The sequence below is a fragment of the Dunckerocampus dactyliophorus genome, chromosome 4 (assembly GCF_027744805.1).
Source record: "Dunckerocampus dactyliophorus isolate RoL2022-P2 chromosome 4, RoL_Ddac_1.1, whole genome shotgun sequence".
Taxonomy (NCBI): Eukaryota; Metazoa; Chordata; class Actinopteri; order Syngnathiformes; family Syngnathidae; genus Dunckerocampus; species Dunckerocampus dactyliophorus.
Genome location: NC_072822.1, coordinates 16,672,809 through 16,690,924, shown reverse-complemented (window position 1 = coordinate 16,690,924; position 18,116 = coordinate 16,672,809). Strand labels below are relative to the sequence as shown.

The 18,116-nt window shown below is 40.5% G+C and overlaps 2 protein-coding genes across 11 annotated transcripts in view; one reads left to right on the top strand and one right to left on the bottom strand.

Annotated features, from left to right (window-relative positions):
- Positions 1–773: 773 nt before the first annotated feature.
- rhbdd3 (rhomboid domain containing 3) lies at positions 774–3,887 on the top strand. Its single transcript, XM_054772548.1, has 5 exons — positions 774–1,215; positions 1,307–1,690; positions 1,928–2,045; positions 2,121–2,372; positions 2,458–3,887. The coding sequence occupies exons 1-5, from the start codon at positions 1,062–1,064 to the stop codon at positions 2,624–2,626; spliced, it is 1,077 nt and encodes a 358-aa protein (XP_054628523.1). The 5' UTR covers positions 774–1,061; the 3' UTR covers positions 2,627–3,887.
- Positions 1,024–18,116, bottom strand: part of emid1 (EMI domain containing 1) — a 74,819-nt gene continuing 57,726 nt past the window's right edge. The window contains exons 10-16 of one of the 10 annotated variants that reach the window (XM_054772540.1): positions 14,453–14,530; positions 12,850–12,902; positions 12,727–12,789; positions 12,604–12,648; positions 12,453–12,497; positions 6,395–6,485; positions 1,027–4,315 (exon numbers count right to left, since the gene is read on the bottom strand). In XM_054772540.1, the coding sequence (XP_054628515.1) occupies positions 4,182–4,315; positions 6,395–6,485; positions 12,453–12,497; positions 12,604–12,648; positions 12,727–12,789; positions 12,850–12,902; positions 14,453–14,530 (509 nt within the window). In that variant the 3' untranslated portion in view covers positions 1,027–4,181. Of the gene's footprint in view, positions 6,751–12,452; positions 12,498–12,603; positions 12,678–12,726; positions 12,790–12,849; positions 12,903–14,452; positions 14,531–18,116 lie in introns of all 10 variants that reach the window. The other 9 variants (XM_054772541.1, XR_008569953.1, XM_054772544.1 and 6 more) reach the window with 9 other exon arrangements.

Sequence of the window (18,116 nt, the reverse complement as noted above, 5' to 3'; positions counted from 1 at the left end):
GTGAAAGCATGGTTTTGTTTGTCGATCCTCAACTGAGCCTATTCCTAAAATAAAATAGACACGTCATATTCTCTCTTTATTAAACTTGCAGATCATAAATTTGCAGTAGTTACAATATATATACAACAATATATAGCAACAATGTGTACATTTTGCAAATATACTACAATTGACACGGGTTTAAACTGTAGGGACTGTCAACCTTTTGACAACTATTTGATTCCTTGAGAAACTGATATAAATCAAAATCACAAAACAGCCAAATACAGTAAAAGCAGTAACGTGAATGAACTCAATCAGTGCATACAAAACTCCGTTCGCGGCACAAACACCAGACTGGACAGGCGAAACAACAGCCTTTTTATTGTAGTAACGCAATCACCACAGCAGTTCCTAACATGGGTTCTGTAACGACCATAACCCACGCCGAGTTAACCCTTAAGAACTGTTAACATGGGGCTTCTCTACACGTCACTTCCTGTCCGTTACTCTCTTCACCCCCACCCCCAGTCCCGGAACAAATATTTCACGGAAACACATACACGAACACAACACATAACAGCACTTAGGGTCACTACAATAGTGTAAATAAACAAGAATCAAACTTAGTATAACCAGAGAAAACATAATACATGAATAATGTCAAGGCAGATTTTGTCACAGCCAATGAGTAAAACAGCCTAAAGCAGCGACGACAGTCTTAGTATGTCCAATGGGTGGCAGTAGCACACCCTGTGTCAACTGCGAGTGAAGATTATTGCTCTGACGTCATGCGGAAGTAAACGTCAAAGCGATACACGAAGCTCCACAAATGACACATTTAAGGTGTTCCTACTAAATTATCACAGTTTTAGGTCATCTCTATTTGGAAGCAGATCAACTTGCCGAGACTCAGCAAGATTAAAGTGGTATTTCCCCTGCCAATAACATATAGTAGGTGGGAAACAACCGCGAGAAATGACTATGGTCATTTAACGCCATCCTAGTTTACTAGCGTAACGCAAATGATAATAATAATAATAATGACAAGTAAGTAACGAACATAACGCTGATATTGGGTCATGCGCTATCGTGTATTATCATGGTTCAAATCAGATCGTCCAGGGTTTTTTCTAGGAACAACCCTGCTAGTAGGGCTTATGATGTTGGTATATGTTGGAGGTATCCAAGCAAGTCTCAGTTTAGGACCAGGAGGAGAATTCCCACGTTTCAGAGGTATCCTTTCATTTAATGCATAGTTCAAATGTTTTATTGACATTATGCATAGAAATCGCTTTATTTTCTCCACCCCATTTTTGTCTACTAGATGTGTTCTTGTATGCTGTCAGTCATGATGATTTGCCTTCTCTGGCGGTCAGTGTATCTCTCCTGCTGTTGTTTGGACCATGTCAGGAGCGTCGCTGGGGAACAGTCGCCTTCCTTACCCTCTCCACCTTGACAATGACCATATTACCTCTTGTTTACACATTGGTCCTCTTCGTCTTTGGTTTTGAGGCCAGTCTGGTCTGTGGCTATGCTGCCATCCAGTTGGCATTGTTTGCCGCTCAGTGTCATCACATGACAAAGAGGCGACTGCAGAGGTGGTTGCCTGTTTGGGTTCTGCCCTGGTTGCTTCTGCTGCTCTGTCTGCTCATACTCCCCGGGACACCTGCTCTGCTTAACTTCTGTGCAATATGCATTGGTCATAATTGTATCCTTTCTTAATACTGTATCACTGCCATAGTGTAATGAAGTACTGCCATGTGTAGTCTCTCCATTATTTATTAGCAGTGGAGGAAATATAGTTCAAGTGCGAACCAGTCCTATCGAATGAATTCCAGAAAGTTAAAAGATTGTTTGCCAATTGCAACTGGTGCAGAGATGACATGAAACCCCTTTTCTGTATATACTTGCCTCTTCTTCTTGTTGTACTGAATCAACCTTTCAGACAGTCAGACCTTCATTGGGATGCTCCAGGAGATGGAGTTCCTGAGCTTCATTCCCCTTTCAGCATATATTCCCACTTCATCCAGGCCCACATTGCCAACCTACAGAACATCACAGATGTATGAGCTATCCATCCATTGAATAGCCATACACATTTTCATCCTTGTTATTTTACGTTGCATTAATTCTTACAGGTCGAGATCATGTTCTGCAGTTGTTCATGAAGATCAGACAAAACCATCATCAATGAGGGACCCCTTCATTTTGAACCACTGCCAGGGGGAGGAGCACCTGCCTGCCTGGAGGCAAGAGTCAGTTGCCCTATCTGACGCAGAGGTAGTGGAGGAACAGATGCTGAGGGCTGGAATACTTGCCTCCTTACAGGATGCCCCAGAGGAAGTCAATCCAAAAGTAGAAGTGACAAAATCCTCTGTTTCTGCTCTGAGGTTAGTAGCAACAGAAATTCCCACATCTTTTGTACACAATGCTGATTTAAGGAGTAATGATTGATTATGAGCACATTTCCCCTAGACTACAACAGCTGGAGAAGATGGGCTTCCCCACAGAAAAAGCTGTAGTGGCGCTTGCAGCATCAAAACAGCTGGATGGTGCCATCTCCTTGCTCATAGATGGTAGAGTTGGCGAGCAGGCTGTGGTGGTAGCCAAGGGAAAGAAGGCGGTGGCACCAAAAAGCCCTTAGGTGACTTATGGTGACATCATCCGAAACGGAGTCGGAAACGGTGTTTGCTTTGTACGACAAACTATAGGTGCATGCTTGGATTTTTGCTGAGCTTCAAGATTATTTTTTTCTGGGTTGGCTAGTTTTTTTCACAACTGTGCAATCAGAAAGCACTTAACATTATTCCTGAGGATGGGTGGGCGTTTGATTTAATTTCTTCTATCAACAATGGGTAAAATCCATACATATTGTATTCTGACCTCCTGCTTCATTGTGAGTGTCATATTGAGCAGAATAATGTTGCCCTGCCCAAAGGAGTTTCCATAGTGTGTATGTAGCTCAACTTACCATAGCTAATGTGTTTTTTCTTTAGACAATTAACTAGTTCAGATCAACAGCGCCTCTGCTGGTTGTAGCATAGTAGTGCACTCCATTTTGCCTCAAATGGATGATTAATTTCAATCACCAGTTCCACACGATCTACAGAATTCTTTATGATCAGTCACTTAATCACTTACTATTCCTCTCTATTTCAGAGTGAATGTTTATTATTGCATGTATTGATGTGTGATTATTTATGTAGTGATCCAAAATGAATTGACATGTTTAAAAAAAAAAAACAGTGGACATCATTTTATTACAGCGATCATTGAGACAGGATTATCTTGAAACGAACACATTTTCAAGAAATGAAAAAAAAAAAATCAAAATATGAAATGATTACACGACAGCATACAAAATAAACTACCACTGACAATTTTAAATACTTTCACAATAAGTTTGATATAAAATGAAAAAAGGAACAAGTTGTCTTTTCATCATGACAGTACCGACATAACACTGGTTCCAGTTTTGCTATTTCCTCTGAGTATGTGTTCAAAGTTTGTTTTTTTTTCCCCAGAATGAAAAAAAACCAAGGATTTCAAGGATTCAGTCGATGTGTAACAAATGTAAATGTTGTATTTTAAATCACTTTTTCAGTGTGCATGTTCATTGGGAAAACACATCAGAATCATAAATCACTTGTAGCAACACATGTCTCAGTTTAAGTAGCGATGACTTAATCTTTTTAGTGCACTACGTAACACTGAGTTTAACCGTATAAGAGAAGTACGACAAAATTAACACTGGAGGTTTGTTCGTGTAGTTGCACAATGTACATGCTAAATATACTTAAATAATGACATCTGGTGGCATTGTGGTTACACTGAAAAATAATACAAACTGAAGTCTCTCATGTCAACAAATTGATTACTCTAAATGACCCTTATTGCCCAGACGTGAGGCCTGAGGAGCACCACAGATGGTTCAGACCTTCCTTTTGACAAACATGACCATGAGGCCCAGGTAGTAGCTGGTGGGTGCATAATGGGAGTGGATATGGCGATGGGGAAGTCAAACTACTTCTCACATTCCAGATGGTGGAGTATCACTGGAGTTTCCCTGAGGTGTCCCCCAACCGAAATCTGATAGTAAAGCCCCCCCCCACCAGGGTGATCAAATAAGTGTTGAGTGCTGATGTGAGCTAAAGAGAGGGGAGCCAACCCAGCCTGCGGTCCTCAGGGTGATCGGAGGGCTACTCCCCTCGAACCTTGGTGTCGGAAGACAGAGGAGAAGCAAGTCGATATGGAAGCGCACCTGCTCGCTTATCTCTGTAGAAACTAGGGGAGGCTGTGCCAAATGGTCCATCCCCAGAGCCTAGATCAGGTTCTGTTGAAGAAAGACAGCAGTTGGAACAGGGCCTCCCTGCCCAGCACTGTGCATGCCACGTGCACACTGTTGTCTTAATCTCACAAGGTTTTTAACTATCACAAGCAGGAACTGATGGATTGAACACCTACAGTGCTGTTGTACATGTAAGTACGTGAGCAGCTCTATCACATATCCTTGCTGTTAAGTGTGCATGTCTGGCTAGTGGGGCTACAACATAACGTCCGGTACTAACCTAAGACTCTTGTTTAAGTACTCATACAAGCTTAATGCTGTTACTCGTATCATTGCTGTCCAGTGAAAAGCATGTGTCCACGTCCCCAAATTTTGTGAATTTGGTTTAAACCAAAAAAAAATTTTCCTAATGGATAAAAACTCATCAAGCACGTGTACAAAGATACAGTCACCACTTTCACTGTCACACATGTAATTTATGTATTATTTTTAAAATTCATAAAACAAATAACTTTGATGACTACTACTACTAAAGTGGTACCTTGGTTCATGTCATTAATCCATTCCAGAAGGTCAGACTCTAACTAAAACGGACTCGAACCAAAGCAAATTCTCCCATAGAGAATAATGTAAATCCAATGAATCCGTTCCAGACACCCAAAAATGTTAACACAAAACACATTTCATAGAAAATATTAGAGTTTTACATGCAGAAAATGAGGCAAACATAAGACAAATGAATGGACAACATTTAACATTACTTTTGTACTGTATGTTTGTGTGTGTGTGCACGCAGCCGATGACTGAGCCTCCCCGTCACATTTACATACCTCTGAAATGACGACGGCCTTCTCTTTAAGCCGTAAAATTCTTGGGTCTTGCACACTTGTTTCGGTACGGTCCATCGCTTTTCTCTTCTGTGTTGCCCATGTGTTTGTTACGTCGTGTGTCTCCGTACAACTGTGATACAAACGTCCTAAAATGGTGCCCGCGGCCCACAATGCATTGCACGGTCACATGCAAGTATCACAAGATTTCGTCTCGTGCGCGTGATTCAAGATAGCGGCATAAACAAACCGGACTGTATACTGTATACTAAACAATACATACTAAACAAGCAGGCGGATGCAAACCAAGGAAAAATTTTAGCAAACATTTTTGTTTGTTAACTGAAAAATGCTCTAACCGGGGCAGACGTTAACCGAGGTACCACTGTACTACTAGTACTAATAATAATAACAATACATTATTCTATGTGGTGGTGGTATTTTGTGTGTTCCATCGTTCAATATATTGTGTGGGAAAAAACATTTGGAGATGCATGCTATTCACTGGATGATTTCATCAATGTTCTAGGAAATCCCACCAGAATAAATTCGATTCAAAGCAGTTTAGTTATGTTTAGTAGTAGCAGAACACCGGTCACAGGCTTCACCGAAAGATTTAATGAGTTTATAACAGTACTTCAGATCTTATCATGAGATAAAACTTTTGTTATTTTTTCATTCATTTTCCGATATCGCTTGTTCTATTAGGGTCACGGGTGAGCTGGAGATAGGCTCCGGCTGACTTCAAGCGAGAAGCAGGGTACACCCTGGACTGGTCACCAATCAATGACAGGGCACATAGAAACAAACAACCATTCACACGCATATTTACACCTATGGACCATTTAGAGTCTCCAGTTAGCCTAACATGCATGTTTCTGGGATGCGGGAAGAATCCCACAGAGAACATGCAAACTCCACACAGAGGCGTGCCCCAACTGATTCTACAGCACCATTTTCTGACTGATGTGACGAATGACAGTGTGGTTGTTTTATTTTCTTCCTAATAAAGTACCGGACTACACTGGTGCAGCACCACTGTCCAGACAAAGCATTTTTTTTCATCAATAGAAGCAATATTTTGCTTGATCGGAAACGTCCCCCAGAAATGATTAACACATCCCCACAAAATACCTATACAACGGTGACTAAATCAACATTCAGCAGCTCAGTAAGACTCCATCATCAAATGTCATGCTTCCAACCTTTGTTAGGATTTCTAGATTGGCTTTTTTTCTTTAAGAAAGTGTCAATCTGAGGGCCAGCAGGGCTGTGGGTGAGGATGTTTCAGCGTTACCTGGCCAGATGATAGCCTCCAGCAGCGTCACCCTACGAGCCAGAAGCTCAAGGTCAGCCTGCAAGTCGCGGAACATCTGCAAGCTAAAGTCCTATCAGAGAGCAGTGACAGGGGGGCACTGTGTGAGGGGGGTGTGTAGAAACACCAGCCTGAGTCCTGGGGGGCTGCTCGTGACTGTTCCCACTCCCTGTCCCAGTAGGTGAAGGTGCAGTTTGAGCCCCCTAGCTTCACCCCTGCCTTAAACTGACCCTGCCTCAGGCCTCCTACTCACCATGAATACCGATCATAGTCTCGAGGATTAAAACCCTCTCAGCTAAGATCTTCAGCGCCTCTCTGATCTGATGTATTCCGTCACCCTGTGAAGATAGATACAGCCGTCAAGGTAAGGAGCGCAAGCTGAAGAACTGCTCGCCAAGATGCAGGTCATTTGTTTTTCTCTCTCAATACAGTTCCAGCAGTTAGAAGGTTAAACCAGTCCACACATTTGCCCAGCACACATTGTCTGCTTCCTATGTTTCCCTGGATCTCCCTCATTCTTTGGCCATGCTGCTACACGGTATGACACCAGTCTCTGCCATGCTACGGCTGGACAACAGCAGCATGCACATCACGGAACAACATGACAAAACTGGAGCACACTCTTCCAGGATTTATATTTGATCATGCTATAAACATTCTTGTTTCTTGTCTGCAAGTCAGCCAGGATAAGACTTTCATCACCACAATTGGAAACAACCGTGGACATGAAATCACCTGACAGAGAGAGAGCAATGCACAATCAATGGACACTTTATTAGGTTCCTTTACAAAGATAAAAGTGCTCAAATTTCATTGAAAAAGTCAGGAAGGGATCAAAGGTGCTGTCTGTCTTGGTTAGGTACTGCATGGGCGGGAGGGGGCTATTTTTCACGTGCACATTAGTTGATCGTTGTCATCTAATAATAGTGATTTGTCAGTCGATTTGTCAATTGTCAGTCGCTTCTCGGAGACCACTCTTGTCCATGTGCGTACGGTCTGGATATGTACGTATATACCAGGCAGTGGTGAGTGGCGGCCATGAACGCCAGTCATCTTATTTGGCCCACATGACAATTTTTTTTAGCCATTTGTTTGTTCAAGTCCCTTCTTTTAAACCACTATTGGTAGCTACTGGTATGCTAGGTGGTGTTCTTATATTTTTAGTTTCAAAAAGTGTAATTTGGAGCCAACGAGGGACAGCACCTTAAATAAAACAGTGTTTATGAATGTGGTTGTAGTGCAGGGCACTGTATCATACTGAGAGTTCTTATGCACAGTTCATCATAAATGATTATGATTACTCTGATCAACGCAGTGCAGCAACTCATGCAGTGGTTTGCACAAATAAATAAATAAAAAGTACAGGTTTTCATTAGTATTTTAAATCTTCAATGTAAAGAACAACCACAATAAGACATTTTATTACATTATTACGAGGGTTGTCAAATGATGTCAGTTTTCAAATGAATTAATTGTGATTAATTACCATTTGCAACTATTTGTGAAATATGCCCATTTTTACTGTACTTTAATCATGGAAAGACCAATGACAGGACACGATTATACTGTATGTATTTGTATGTATTGACAGCTCCAAATGAACTGGAAATTTAAATCAACCTAAAATATACCACGTCTGAAAATATATCTGCCTAAGACTTGTCACTTTAATAGTAGCAGAACATTTGAATCCCACTTAACCATGTTACTATCAGCAATGAGGGATTGTTTTCAAAGATACCACATAAAAAGTTTTTAAAAAAATCACGTTTTGAAAATAGTTTCTGGGATTTCCGAGCACAATTAAAAGCAGCAAATTGTACTTTGAACAAACTGTTCTTTGTCATTCTGTTAATTTGCAAATAAAGATGTTGCTGGGATGTTCGGAGTTCAGTGTGGATGAATGCACTTTGAGGTTGGAAGGAGAGACGTGTTTGCAAATTGGAGCTACCGTACGTACGTGGTGTTCTCAGGGCGAGAGAGGCGAAAACGTCTTCTAAGAGAACCTCAACAGTCCAGTTCCGATCGATTCAATGACCTGAGAATACGATGACCTGGATGATGAGAATATGATGGTGGAGTGTGCTCAGGTCAAAATAAAGTTATAAGAGCGTCAGACTCTGTGAGGATGCTCCACTCTGCCTCCGTCTGCTGTCATGACAGAGAGGCGTGGTTTACCATTATGGGCATGTGTTAATTATGTGAAAATGTTCATTGTAATTAATTAAAAAATTGTGTAACCACGCTCAACGTGTTATTTTTGACAGCCCTAATTAATACCTCCCTGATCTCTTCTTACATGGGATCTTATAAGTATGTGAAGGGGTACCTAATAAAGTGTCCAATGAGTGTACACTTAAATGTTAGCCACTTTTTTTTTTTTTGGGGGGGGGGGGGGGGGGGGGGGGGTTAAAGGTACGGCAATATCACTGTGAGTAGTTGCTTTAAAACCTAAAAGACCACAACTCACCATCACAAAAAGAAGACATGCAAAGGCGAGGCTGCTGATTAGTAACACAAGAACATAAGCAACGTTTTTTATGTTCGCAGAAAAAAGACAAGGTTTCATTTTGGATATTTACATGTTGTAAGAACAAAAACTGCATAAATATTGGTCAACCTTGTCTTATTTCAGCTTTGTTATGTACTCGTTAATGTGGACATCCAGAATTTTTTTTTGGGCAAAAGTAAGATGGCATGCGATGTTGCAAGAGGGGATGAAAGAGGGTAGCTGTATCCACTCCACTCACATCAGAGTACAACACCTCTAAACCCAAAAGAACCCACCACTGACACGTAAATGGAGTCATTTGGCATATGCATCTCAGGCATTTTTTTCACTGACATAATTTCATCTCAAGAGAAGATCAATTTAGCCATTTCAATGGTTCAGCCTTCTCCTCTCAAGTCTTTGTGTTGCTACACAGGATTGTCCCTGATGCTATTTTGACATATATGCCAAAGTCAGACGCTGTCAAAGTGACTGTGAAAGGTAGCCATAGCTTGCAGAGGGAGTCAGACAGCTTCAGGGTCAAGAGACAGTGTCGTGACGGGCGGCAGCAGTCTAGAGCGCACCCCGAGGACCAACAACACAAAAACACATTAAGACGGGAGGCTGTCACACACAAACTCATTACAGTTGACCAGCTGGAATCACATGTACAAAAATACATGGCAGGTGAGAAGACATGAGAGGACAAGAATACATAGAACTTCACTACACGTGTCCTGAACTGAGGATGGCATAAATGAAAGTATCTTACATTTAGATTGCTCTTGTAAAATGAAAAAGAGGTCAAAGAAAAGGAAGGATTAGACAGACAGAAGAAGCATAACGCTTAACAAATGAATCTTAAAACCAGGGTTGTCCAAACCTTTCTCCCTGAGGGCCACATACTGAAAAACGAACGGATGCAAGAACCACTTTGATATTTTGTAAACCAACACATGCAGATATGCTAAGAAGCTTTATATATTTCAAGACTACGTCTCAGCTTTGTGATACCGGTGAAAAAGCAGTGTTTGCTCTTTTTTTCCATGTTTGCTGTTGGTCTTTGGAAATTTTCCAGATATTTTAACTGTCTTCTTAAATAATCTTGGTCAATTTTCTTTTTGTAATTTTTGGACTTTATTCTTATAATATTTATATAATAATATTACCATAATATTATAACTTTTCCCCCAACATAATTGTCCAAAAATGCCAACTTTATTTTGTTTTGTTTGTTTCTCATAATATTATGACTTTAAAAAAATAATAAAATAATATATACATATATAAAATAATAAAAATAAAAATAAGAAATGTTCTTTAATATTTCAATTCAATGTAATTGTAATTAAGATTATTCTGAAAAGATTATTCTCGTAGAATTGCAAAATTTTTTCTTGTTAGGTTACAACTTTTTCTCTTAATATTTTGACTTTATTCTTGTGAAATTACAGCTTTTTTCCCATTTCAGCCGTTATTTTTTTTTTTAATTTTCCAACTATTTCAACTTTCTTCTTGTAAATTTTCTTCTTGTAATTATGACTTAATTTCCATAATATTTTGACTTTTCTCCAACCTAATTTTCCAAAAATTACAACTTTATTCATTGTTTTGCTTCTCATAATATTACGCTTGGAAAAACAATGTCTTTTTTCTTTAATATTTCCATTTTATGCTATTAAAATGAAGTTATTTTTCTTAATATTACTACATTATTCTGATGAAATTATGACTTTTTTTTCATTCAATTACAGCTTTTTTGGGGATACAGTGTTCTGTCTCTCTATCGCAGATCAACTTTTGCGGAATTTTTGTAGTGGTTAATTTTTTTTACTGAAAGCGTATGAACCTGTTACGGGCTTAGCCTGGCCCTTTAAGAAGAATTGCATTGTGGGAAGATGAGTGTCTCTCTCTCTCTCTGTCTCTCTCTGTCTCTCTTCCCTCTCTCGTCTGTCTGCACTGCCCATTGTTTTCTGCGTCCTGATTGGCTGTAGACCACTGTCAATCAATCTCCTTCGTGCCGCCCTGCCGTGTCTTCTGTGTCATCGCTAGCTTGCTTGTTAGCTTGTAAATTAATCTTTGGTTTGAAGGAGGAGGACTGCAACAGTAGGAGTACTGCAGCAATGTGTTTTCACAAGGATACAAAAACCGAACAGTGCCAGGACGAAAAGGCACGGTCAAACGAGTGAAATATGCGTGAATGACTTAATCATTTCTTGTGTCCGACCTGTAGTTTGATCATTAAAATTCAAATAAAGGTTTGAACCTTTTGAGAGTGTTTAAACTAGAGAGAAATGTGAGAAAATGTTATTGCCTGCCTGAGAAAAGTCTATAAAGTGTTTGGTGAGCGGTTTTACAGCCTTAAAACATATAATAATTGTAAAAAAAAATAAAGTTGGCTACTTTACAGATTTCACTTATTGCAGGCTATTTTGGGAAGCTATCCCCCGCGATAAACAAGGAAACACTGTATTTTGTCTTTATTCTCGTAAAATTACTGCTCATTTTTTAATTTTTGCTCTTGTTTTTTTTTTTTGTTTTCTTGTTAAATTGTATTTTTAGTATGTGCTGTGGGCCAATAAAAAAACAGCTGCAAGCCAGAAATGGCCCCTGGGCCGCACATTGGACACCCCTGCTTAGGCCTGTCACGATAATCAATAAATCAGTTAACCTCACGATAAATAAAAACAAACTCAATCATTTTGCCGGCCTCGATATATTGACATGTTTGTTTTCCTCCTCTCGTTCCCTCCCAAACAGGCTGGATGACAAGAGGGTTCACGCTGTTCATCTGTCTCAACACCTGGGCGTCTACAGCACAACGAACGATGTGAGTGAACCCTGCTGTCACTCAGTCTCTTTGTCCCAGTGGGGAGAGGCGGGGCTGCTAGCAAGTGCACACACAGCAGCAGCACTCTGTGTGCACTTCTGTGTGTCGTGTGCTACTTTCTTGATGATGATGATGATGCTCTGATGTCATTTTCAGCCCGTCGCCATTTTGTGACATAAATAAGTTTGTGACAAAAACAATTCAATAAATAATACAAAACGGTGGTACTTATGTTTCAGTTGCTGTGTTTCCCGAAGTATAACACATCAATGTGCACCAAACGCATTTCGCTGCATCCAACACATGCACTTTGACCAAACTCGGACAAAACGTTACACCTCATTAAAGGTAAACAGCGTATTCCGCCGTTAAACGTGAGTCAAGAAAGCGTATATGCAAATGAGCTGATGTCTGCATTGGCACACAGTGTGAATTTCAGAGTATTTCCGAGTTATTTCTCAGGGTTTTTTTGGTCAATATTCAGACAATAACGAAAGTGACACTGATTCAAAATCAGAGATATTGTGAGTGATTGCAATTTTTGTTAAAAGACACTGAGAGTGCTCTTGAGAAAAAAAAAAAGCAAAAAAAATGGTCTCAAAATAATGTTGACAATTATATCGTTCATCGGCAATAATTTGTTATCGTGACAGGCCTACCCCGGCTTAAAATAGTTCCTTTTTGGTTCACCACTACCACCAATTTGACTATTTCCTCACCGGTAAGCCTTTCTCTCCAGGCTCTCCTTTGGGACCTGGTGCCCCCTGTTAGGAGACAGTACAACAGCGTGTGACGTAAAAACAGTGAAGTTGTCGTATTATGTGAGTCACATAATCATCAAAACAGCGGTTCATGTTAGGGTGGGCTTACCGGCTCTCCTCTGAAGCCCCTCTCGCCTTGGTAACCTGAAGGCCCCTGAATTGAAATCGTACGGCACAGTTTTGCTTAAAGTTGAGGGATGAACAAATACATAAACTCCCGACTAGTACTCACTCTCTCTCCACGCTCTCCCTTCGGCCCCACAGCACCTGGTGTTCCAGGGGTACCGGGTTTACCCTGTCAAGAAGAGTGATGTAAAATAACCAAAAAGCTCTTTTCTAAAACTTCTACACTCACGTTCTGTCCTGATGGGCCAGGAGGTCCTACTGGGCCTTTTGGGCCCGGGGGACCTGCACAGGAGGTAAAAGAATTCATGTTAGTGTTGAGCATATTGATGTTCAGGGACGAGGTGGCAGGCAAGTACTCGATACTTTAGCGCAGTGGTTCTCAACTGGTGGGTCACCACCCGGACCCGTTTTCAGTCGGTCGGGGGTCTTAAGCTTGCGCTTTTATTCTGAAGGGAATTTTTTATGCAGTAGGGTGTCATATATTAATACTCCTACAGGTATAGGTGGTGGCAGTGCTCTGTCGTGCTATTTGAAAGCCACTGTCATAGAAGACCCACACGGTCTACTGCCATTAAAGGAAAACTGCACCTGTTTTGAAATTGTGCCCATCATCCACAATCCTTTTGTGGGACATGAACACATACTGTATGTCTTTCTCTTTTCTGTGCGTTCGAAATATATAAAACCAGACAAAAAGAGACAGCTCATTGCTGCACGTATGGGACTTACTTACGCCGCCTATAAGGTCGTCTGAAAAAGTCTCCAAAAAACGGCACCAACGCTCCATTTACATATAATGTGACGTGCATATTAACCAAGCTACAGCGACATTGTTATTACTATTATTAACATTGTTACGCCCATCGAACTACGTTACTGGCGTATTGACACTTAGCCCAAACACACTGGCTAGCTACTAGCTGGCTAGCAACGAGCTTCACCACAAGTGTTTTTATTTTTTGAGTTTGTTAAGTTAACGCGAGGTGTAGGTGTTCGTTTCTATGCTTCTATGTGAACTCAATGCGGTAAGAAAGAAAGTTCCGGTAATGAACAAAACACACAAAATACTGTAAGTATTACATGTCATCATGAATGTACCTGTTACTACATGGCCACAGCATGTATATAAAACCATAAACGCTTGTTGGAGGTTTTTGAAGGTGTTTTAACAGTGGTCTTTGTAGGCGGCATAGATGGATCCCATTATGTGCAGTAAAAGCGACTCTTTTTATCTGTTTTTATATCTTTCGAATGCACAGAAAAGAGAAAGACATATGTGTTCATGTCTCACATTGTGGATGATGGGCAAAATTCCCCAAAAAGTGCAGTTTTCCTTTAAAATGTTGAATATGCCAGGCCTGGATCATGTTGACTGTAAGTATTTATGCTTACTATATATCAGCCATTTAAGTTGAACGTACATCTTAGTTACGTATTTAATTGTCATATTTCCCCCACGTAAAATCGCTAATGCTAATTGGTCGTGCATAAATGGGATTTTGCAAACCTTTGCAGACACTTTTTTGTAAAAATAACTTTGAGTTTGTGCATAAAGCTTATTGTTCCTGAAATGGTCATTAAACTTGCATTGTGATGGCACGCTGTTTTATTTTGCACTACCTCAAATTCAAACAGAAGTCTTTTCATTAAATATATATGAAAAAATTTGAGTTGAAGAACATTTGTTGCTTGTCATAAAGGGGTGATGGTGGGTCCTGCAGCCAAAGCAGTTAAGAACCATTGCTTTTAGCGCATGTATATTGCATATATTTGAAAAAGTAACATCCATTAATGGCCAGTTCAAATCCTACAATGTAAATACAGGCACCCACCTATTGGCCCAGGGGGTCCCTGAGGCCCTGGTCTTGAATCATGGAAAGTGTTGGTGAAGAATAGGTCTTTTCCCCGATCTGAAAATAAAATGAAAGAAACACAAGCTGCTACCATCTATATTTAGTACATTAGTTGTGACACACGTTATGGGAGTATCCCATGTTTGTGATTCACACTGCTTTTAAAATGTTGTCGGAGCTGTTTTTATTTTTCTGCACACCAGAAACCTTTGGAATGCCTGAGCAAATTGTGGAAGCTCTGAAGAACAAAAGGCCAACATTGTACATTTTGACTTTAATTCTTATTATTTTACAATAAAAGTTTTGATTATTATTTACTTTGTAGAAACATGAAAATACACCAATTCATAAAGCTTTAGCAGCAAAGTAAATAAAACAAAAAATTTGAGTCACTTTTGGCCTACCGGACTATAAACTTGATATAATGGTGGGATGCAAATGCAATACCTCTTTGAACCACACGACGTCGCTGTGTCGCTAAAAACTCCGCTTCTGTTTTGCTGCAGGCATTTCAGTCTTCATCTGTGGTTATACATTGCATTCATCTTTAAACGTGTGTAATAATGTTTGCTGGATGGTGTCAGTTTAATATTTTATAGATATGGCATCTTGCAAAGCTATAATCTATTGCAGCAGTTAGTTTGGAATCTTTCGGGTGGGCTAATTATGACTGCAGCCGCGTTTGTGAGGCATCATTCTTTTATAAACTTCATGAGGGTGTTCCAACAATCAAAGCTCACCTCGTGATTTGAACAGGCCAATAAATAATGATAACGTGTCCAAGAGCAGCGCTAGCAGTTCATCCACGATTCATTGAAAAAGTGACAGGGTTTGTATAACAACACTGGCAGGACGAGTCCACACAGAAAAGAAAAGAAACAGTGAACGTGTGAGTGAGAGGAAGTGTGTGTGTGTTCTTGACATGAAACACCCGGGTCAAACATTGGACTTCAGGGGGTAAAGAGAGAAGATGAAGGAGAGTGATGCGAGGAAACATCATCCAGCTGAAAAATCATGGCACATCTCCAATTGAGTTAGATGTCCAAACCAAGCCGGTTGTCACTTTGTTTCTCTTCACATCCGTTCTTAATTTACTCGCTGGGATCTGCAGCACTGACATAAAAATGTGATTTTTAAACTACTTCACCCCAGTCTTCCAGATGCAAGTCTCATGCACCAGTGGTCCAAAAGAGGGATGTTTAAACCTCATAGTGCATATATGTACTAGCCAAATAAACCAGTGTTTTCCCAAGAAAGGTCAGCACAGAACCACCCCACCAGCCTCCCATCCTCCTGCCATTCCCTGCTGTTGCTTTGATGTGAAAGAAATGGCTCCCAGTCTTGGGAATCATCGTGCCAACCTTAACACCTACACAGGAAGCTCATGCTGACAAATCTGTGCTTTACTTTTGTTTTTAAACCAGAGAATCAACAAATATAATGTGCGGATGCATTGACATTTAGAGGAGTGAGCAGCCTACATCTGGAAGCTGTTGAATGACATCAGAGGTGGACAGGTTCTCATCACAGCATGTAAAGTCTGTGTCTCACACCATCTCTGCCTTCTACTTCACCCCCTTTGATTCTGTTCTACTTGGCTGGGAGGCAAACATGGACCAAGTAGCACTTAAATCCTGTCGGTTCCTTTTGCTTAGCTTCTACTGTCACCTTCAACTTTCTGGGTGAGGCTACGAAAGGAGAACATCAATATAAAGCATCCTTTACCCTCTCTGAGAGGTGTTTCATGCACATCGTGGCACACCTTATGTTGATTTGTCCAGACGATAATGTGGTCTATCACATGTCCATAAAAATGAAGGATTGATGGTCAAGTCACATTTCTTTGGAAGCTCCAGAGTTGAAGCCATAAGTGATACAATTTTTCAAATTCCAGCCATCTTCATGTGTGGGGTTGAAAAAAAGCTGCATCCACACTGCGTCGGATTAGTAAATAGTTGCATCCAGACGGGAACGGATAACGGAGTGAAAACGATGTAATGCACAAGGGACACCTACGTGTTCCGCTGTGAACAGATAAGCAGACGGAACACCATGACACACCAAACCATAGAAGAAGAAAGAACGTGCGCACAAGTCCATCGTCTTCTGCTTTCCAAAGCTCGTCTACACTTACGACAAAGTGGAATTACATGTGCGTCAATTTGGGAAAATAAGAAATAAGAAAATACCGGGAGAATGTTGAATATTCAGATATTATGTTGGCTTGTCATCACTTCTGGTCTCGTGACGGTGTGGTGACGTCATCGTTTTTAAATTGTGGCAGATTTGCTAGCTCATACCAAAACGGTGAGCAGCAGGTATTTTTCAAAAAAATACCGTTTCAGGTCACCCAGAATGCCGTTCCCGTGTGGATGTGGCTGAAACGATAAGAAACTTGAAAACGTTTCCGTGTGGCTCCCCCCTTAAAGGTTCAACTAAGTGTGTTCTGCCTTTTCTTCTTTTTCCATCCATCCATTTTCTATGTATGCTGGTATGCTGGAGCCTATCCCAGCTGCCTTCGGGCGAGAGGCGGGGTACACCCTGGACTGGTCGCCAGCCAATCGCAGGGCACTTACTGTATTCTGCTTCCTTTTCTGTATTTTTTGATGCCACTGTAGAGGGGTACCAGGAATTGCAAAGAAGAAAAGTGAGAAGGTAACCGAAAACTGCAGATAGAACTACTCCGAAAATGAACCGAAAATGAAAAATACTGTAACAAAGTAAAGCCCCTGGCAGCACATTCAAATGAATAAACTAGAAATGCATGGTGTCTGAGGACCATACTGTAATGCACCTGGCATCCTCAAGTTATTTATTTATGATATTGTACGGTATATGTAGAACAGAGGTGTCCAATTTTTTCCCCCCACCGTGGGTCACATACAGAAAAATGAACGTAGTCAGGGGGCCACTTTGATACTGTGGAGGAAAATTCCAATTAGCCCCAGTGGAGAGACATATTATTACATTTTGTAATCTACATTTCGCAAAGTTTTGCTGAGCTATCTGACACAAAACATCAATGTCTTAGCTTTGTGTTTGTGTGCCAAAGCAAGTAAGTGTAATAGCTATACAGTAATCCCTTGTTTATCACGGTGAATTGGCTACAGACCCGACCATAGTAAGTACATTTCTGCAAAGTAGAATTCCTTATTTATAAATGGAATATTTTCATACTTGGAGCATAGCAAACCTGTTTATGACCATCTGTCGCTCATGCGTGTTGCTATAAAAGGATTCCCTTCGGGAGCTGATTGGTGTACAGACAGGAAGTGACTTGGGGGGGTTCAGAGTTGAGTTTTAGCTTGGCGTGGGCTACTGCAGCAGTAGTAACCCATGTTTTATTGGGGGTTATTGTGCCTGTTGTGATGTAATTCAAACCTAAAATAAAAGCCTGTTTGGCGTTTGTGTGTCTCACCGAACATTACAGTAACATTACTGACACCTAGTGACCAGTGTAGAATCATTCACAGTGTTTTCTGAATGCCATAGATTTGTGTTTTAGTTCATGTAGTCATGTTTATTCTTTAAAATGCATAATTTAGGCAACAAATATGTCAAATTTGCTTCCATATGCATATTTTTTTAATAATAATAGGCCGTATTCAACCAGGAAACAAGGAATTATTAATTAATTAATTAA

Excerpts from the sequence above, each read along its gene's own strand:
- rhbdd3 (XM_054772548.1), top strand. The coding sequence starts at position 1,062 with ATGCGCTATCGTGTATTATCATGGTTCAAATCAGATCGTCCAGGGTTT. Across the intron at positions 2,046-2,120 it reads ACCTACAGAACATCACAGAT|GTCGAGATCATGTTCTGCAG; the intron begins GTATGAGCTATC and ends TAATTCTTACAG. Across the intron at positions 2,373-2,457 it reads TCCTCTGTTTCTGCTCTGAG|ACTACAACAGCTGGAGAAGA; the intron begins GTTAGTAGCAAC and ends CATTTCCCCTAG.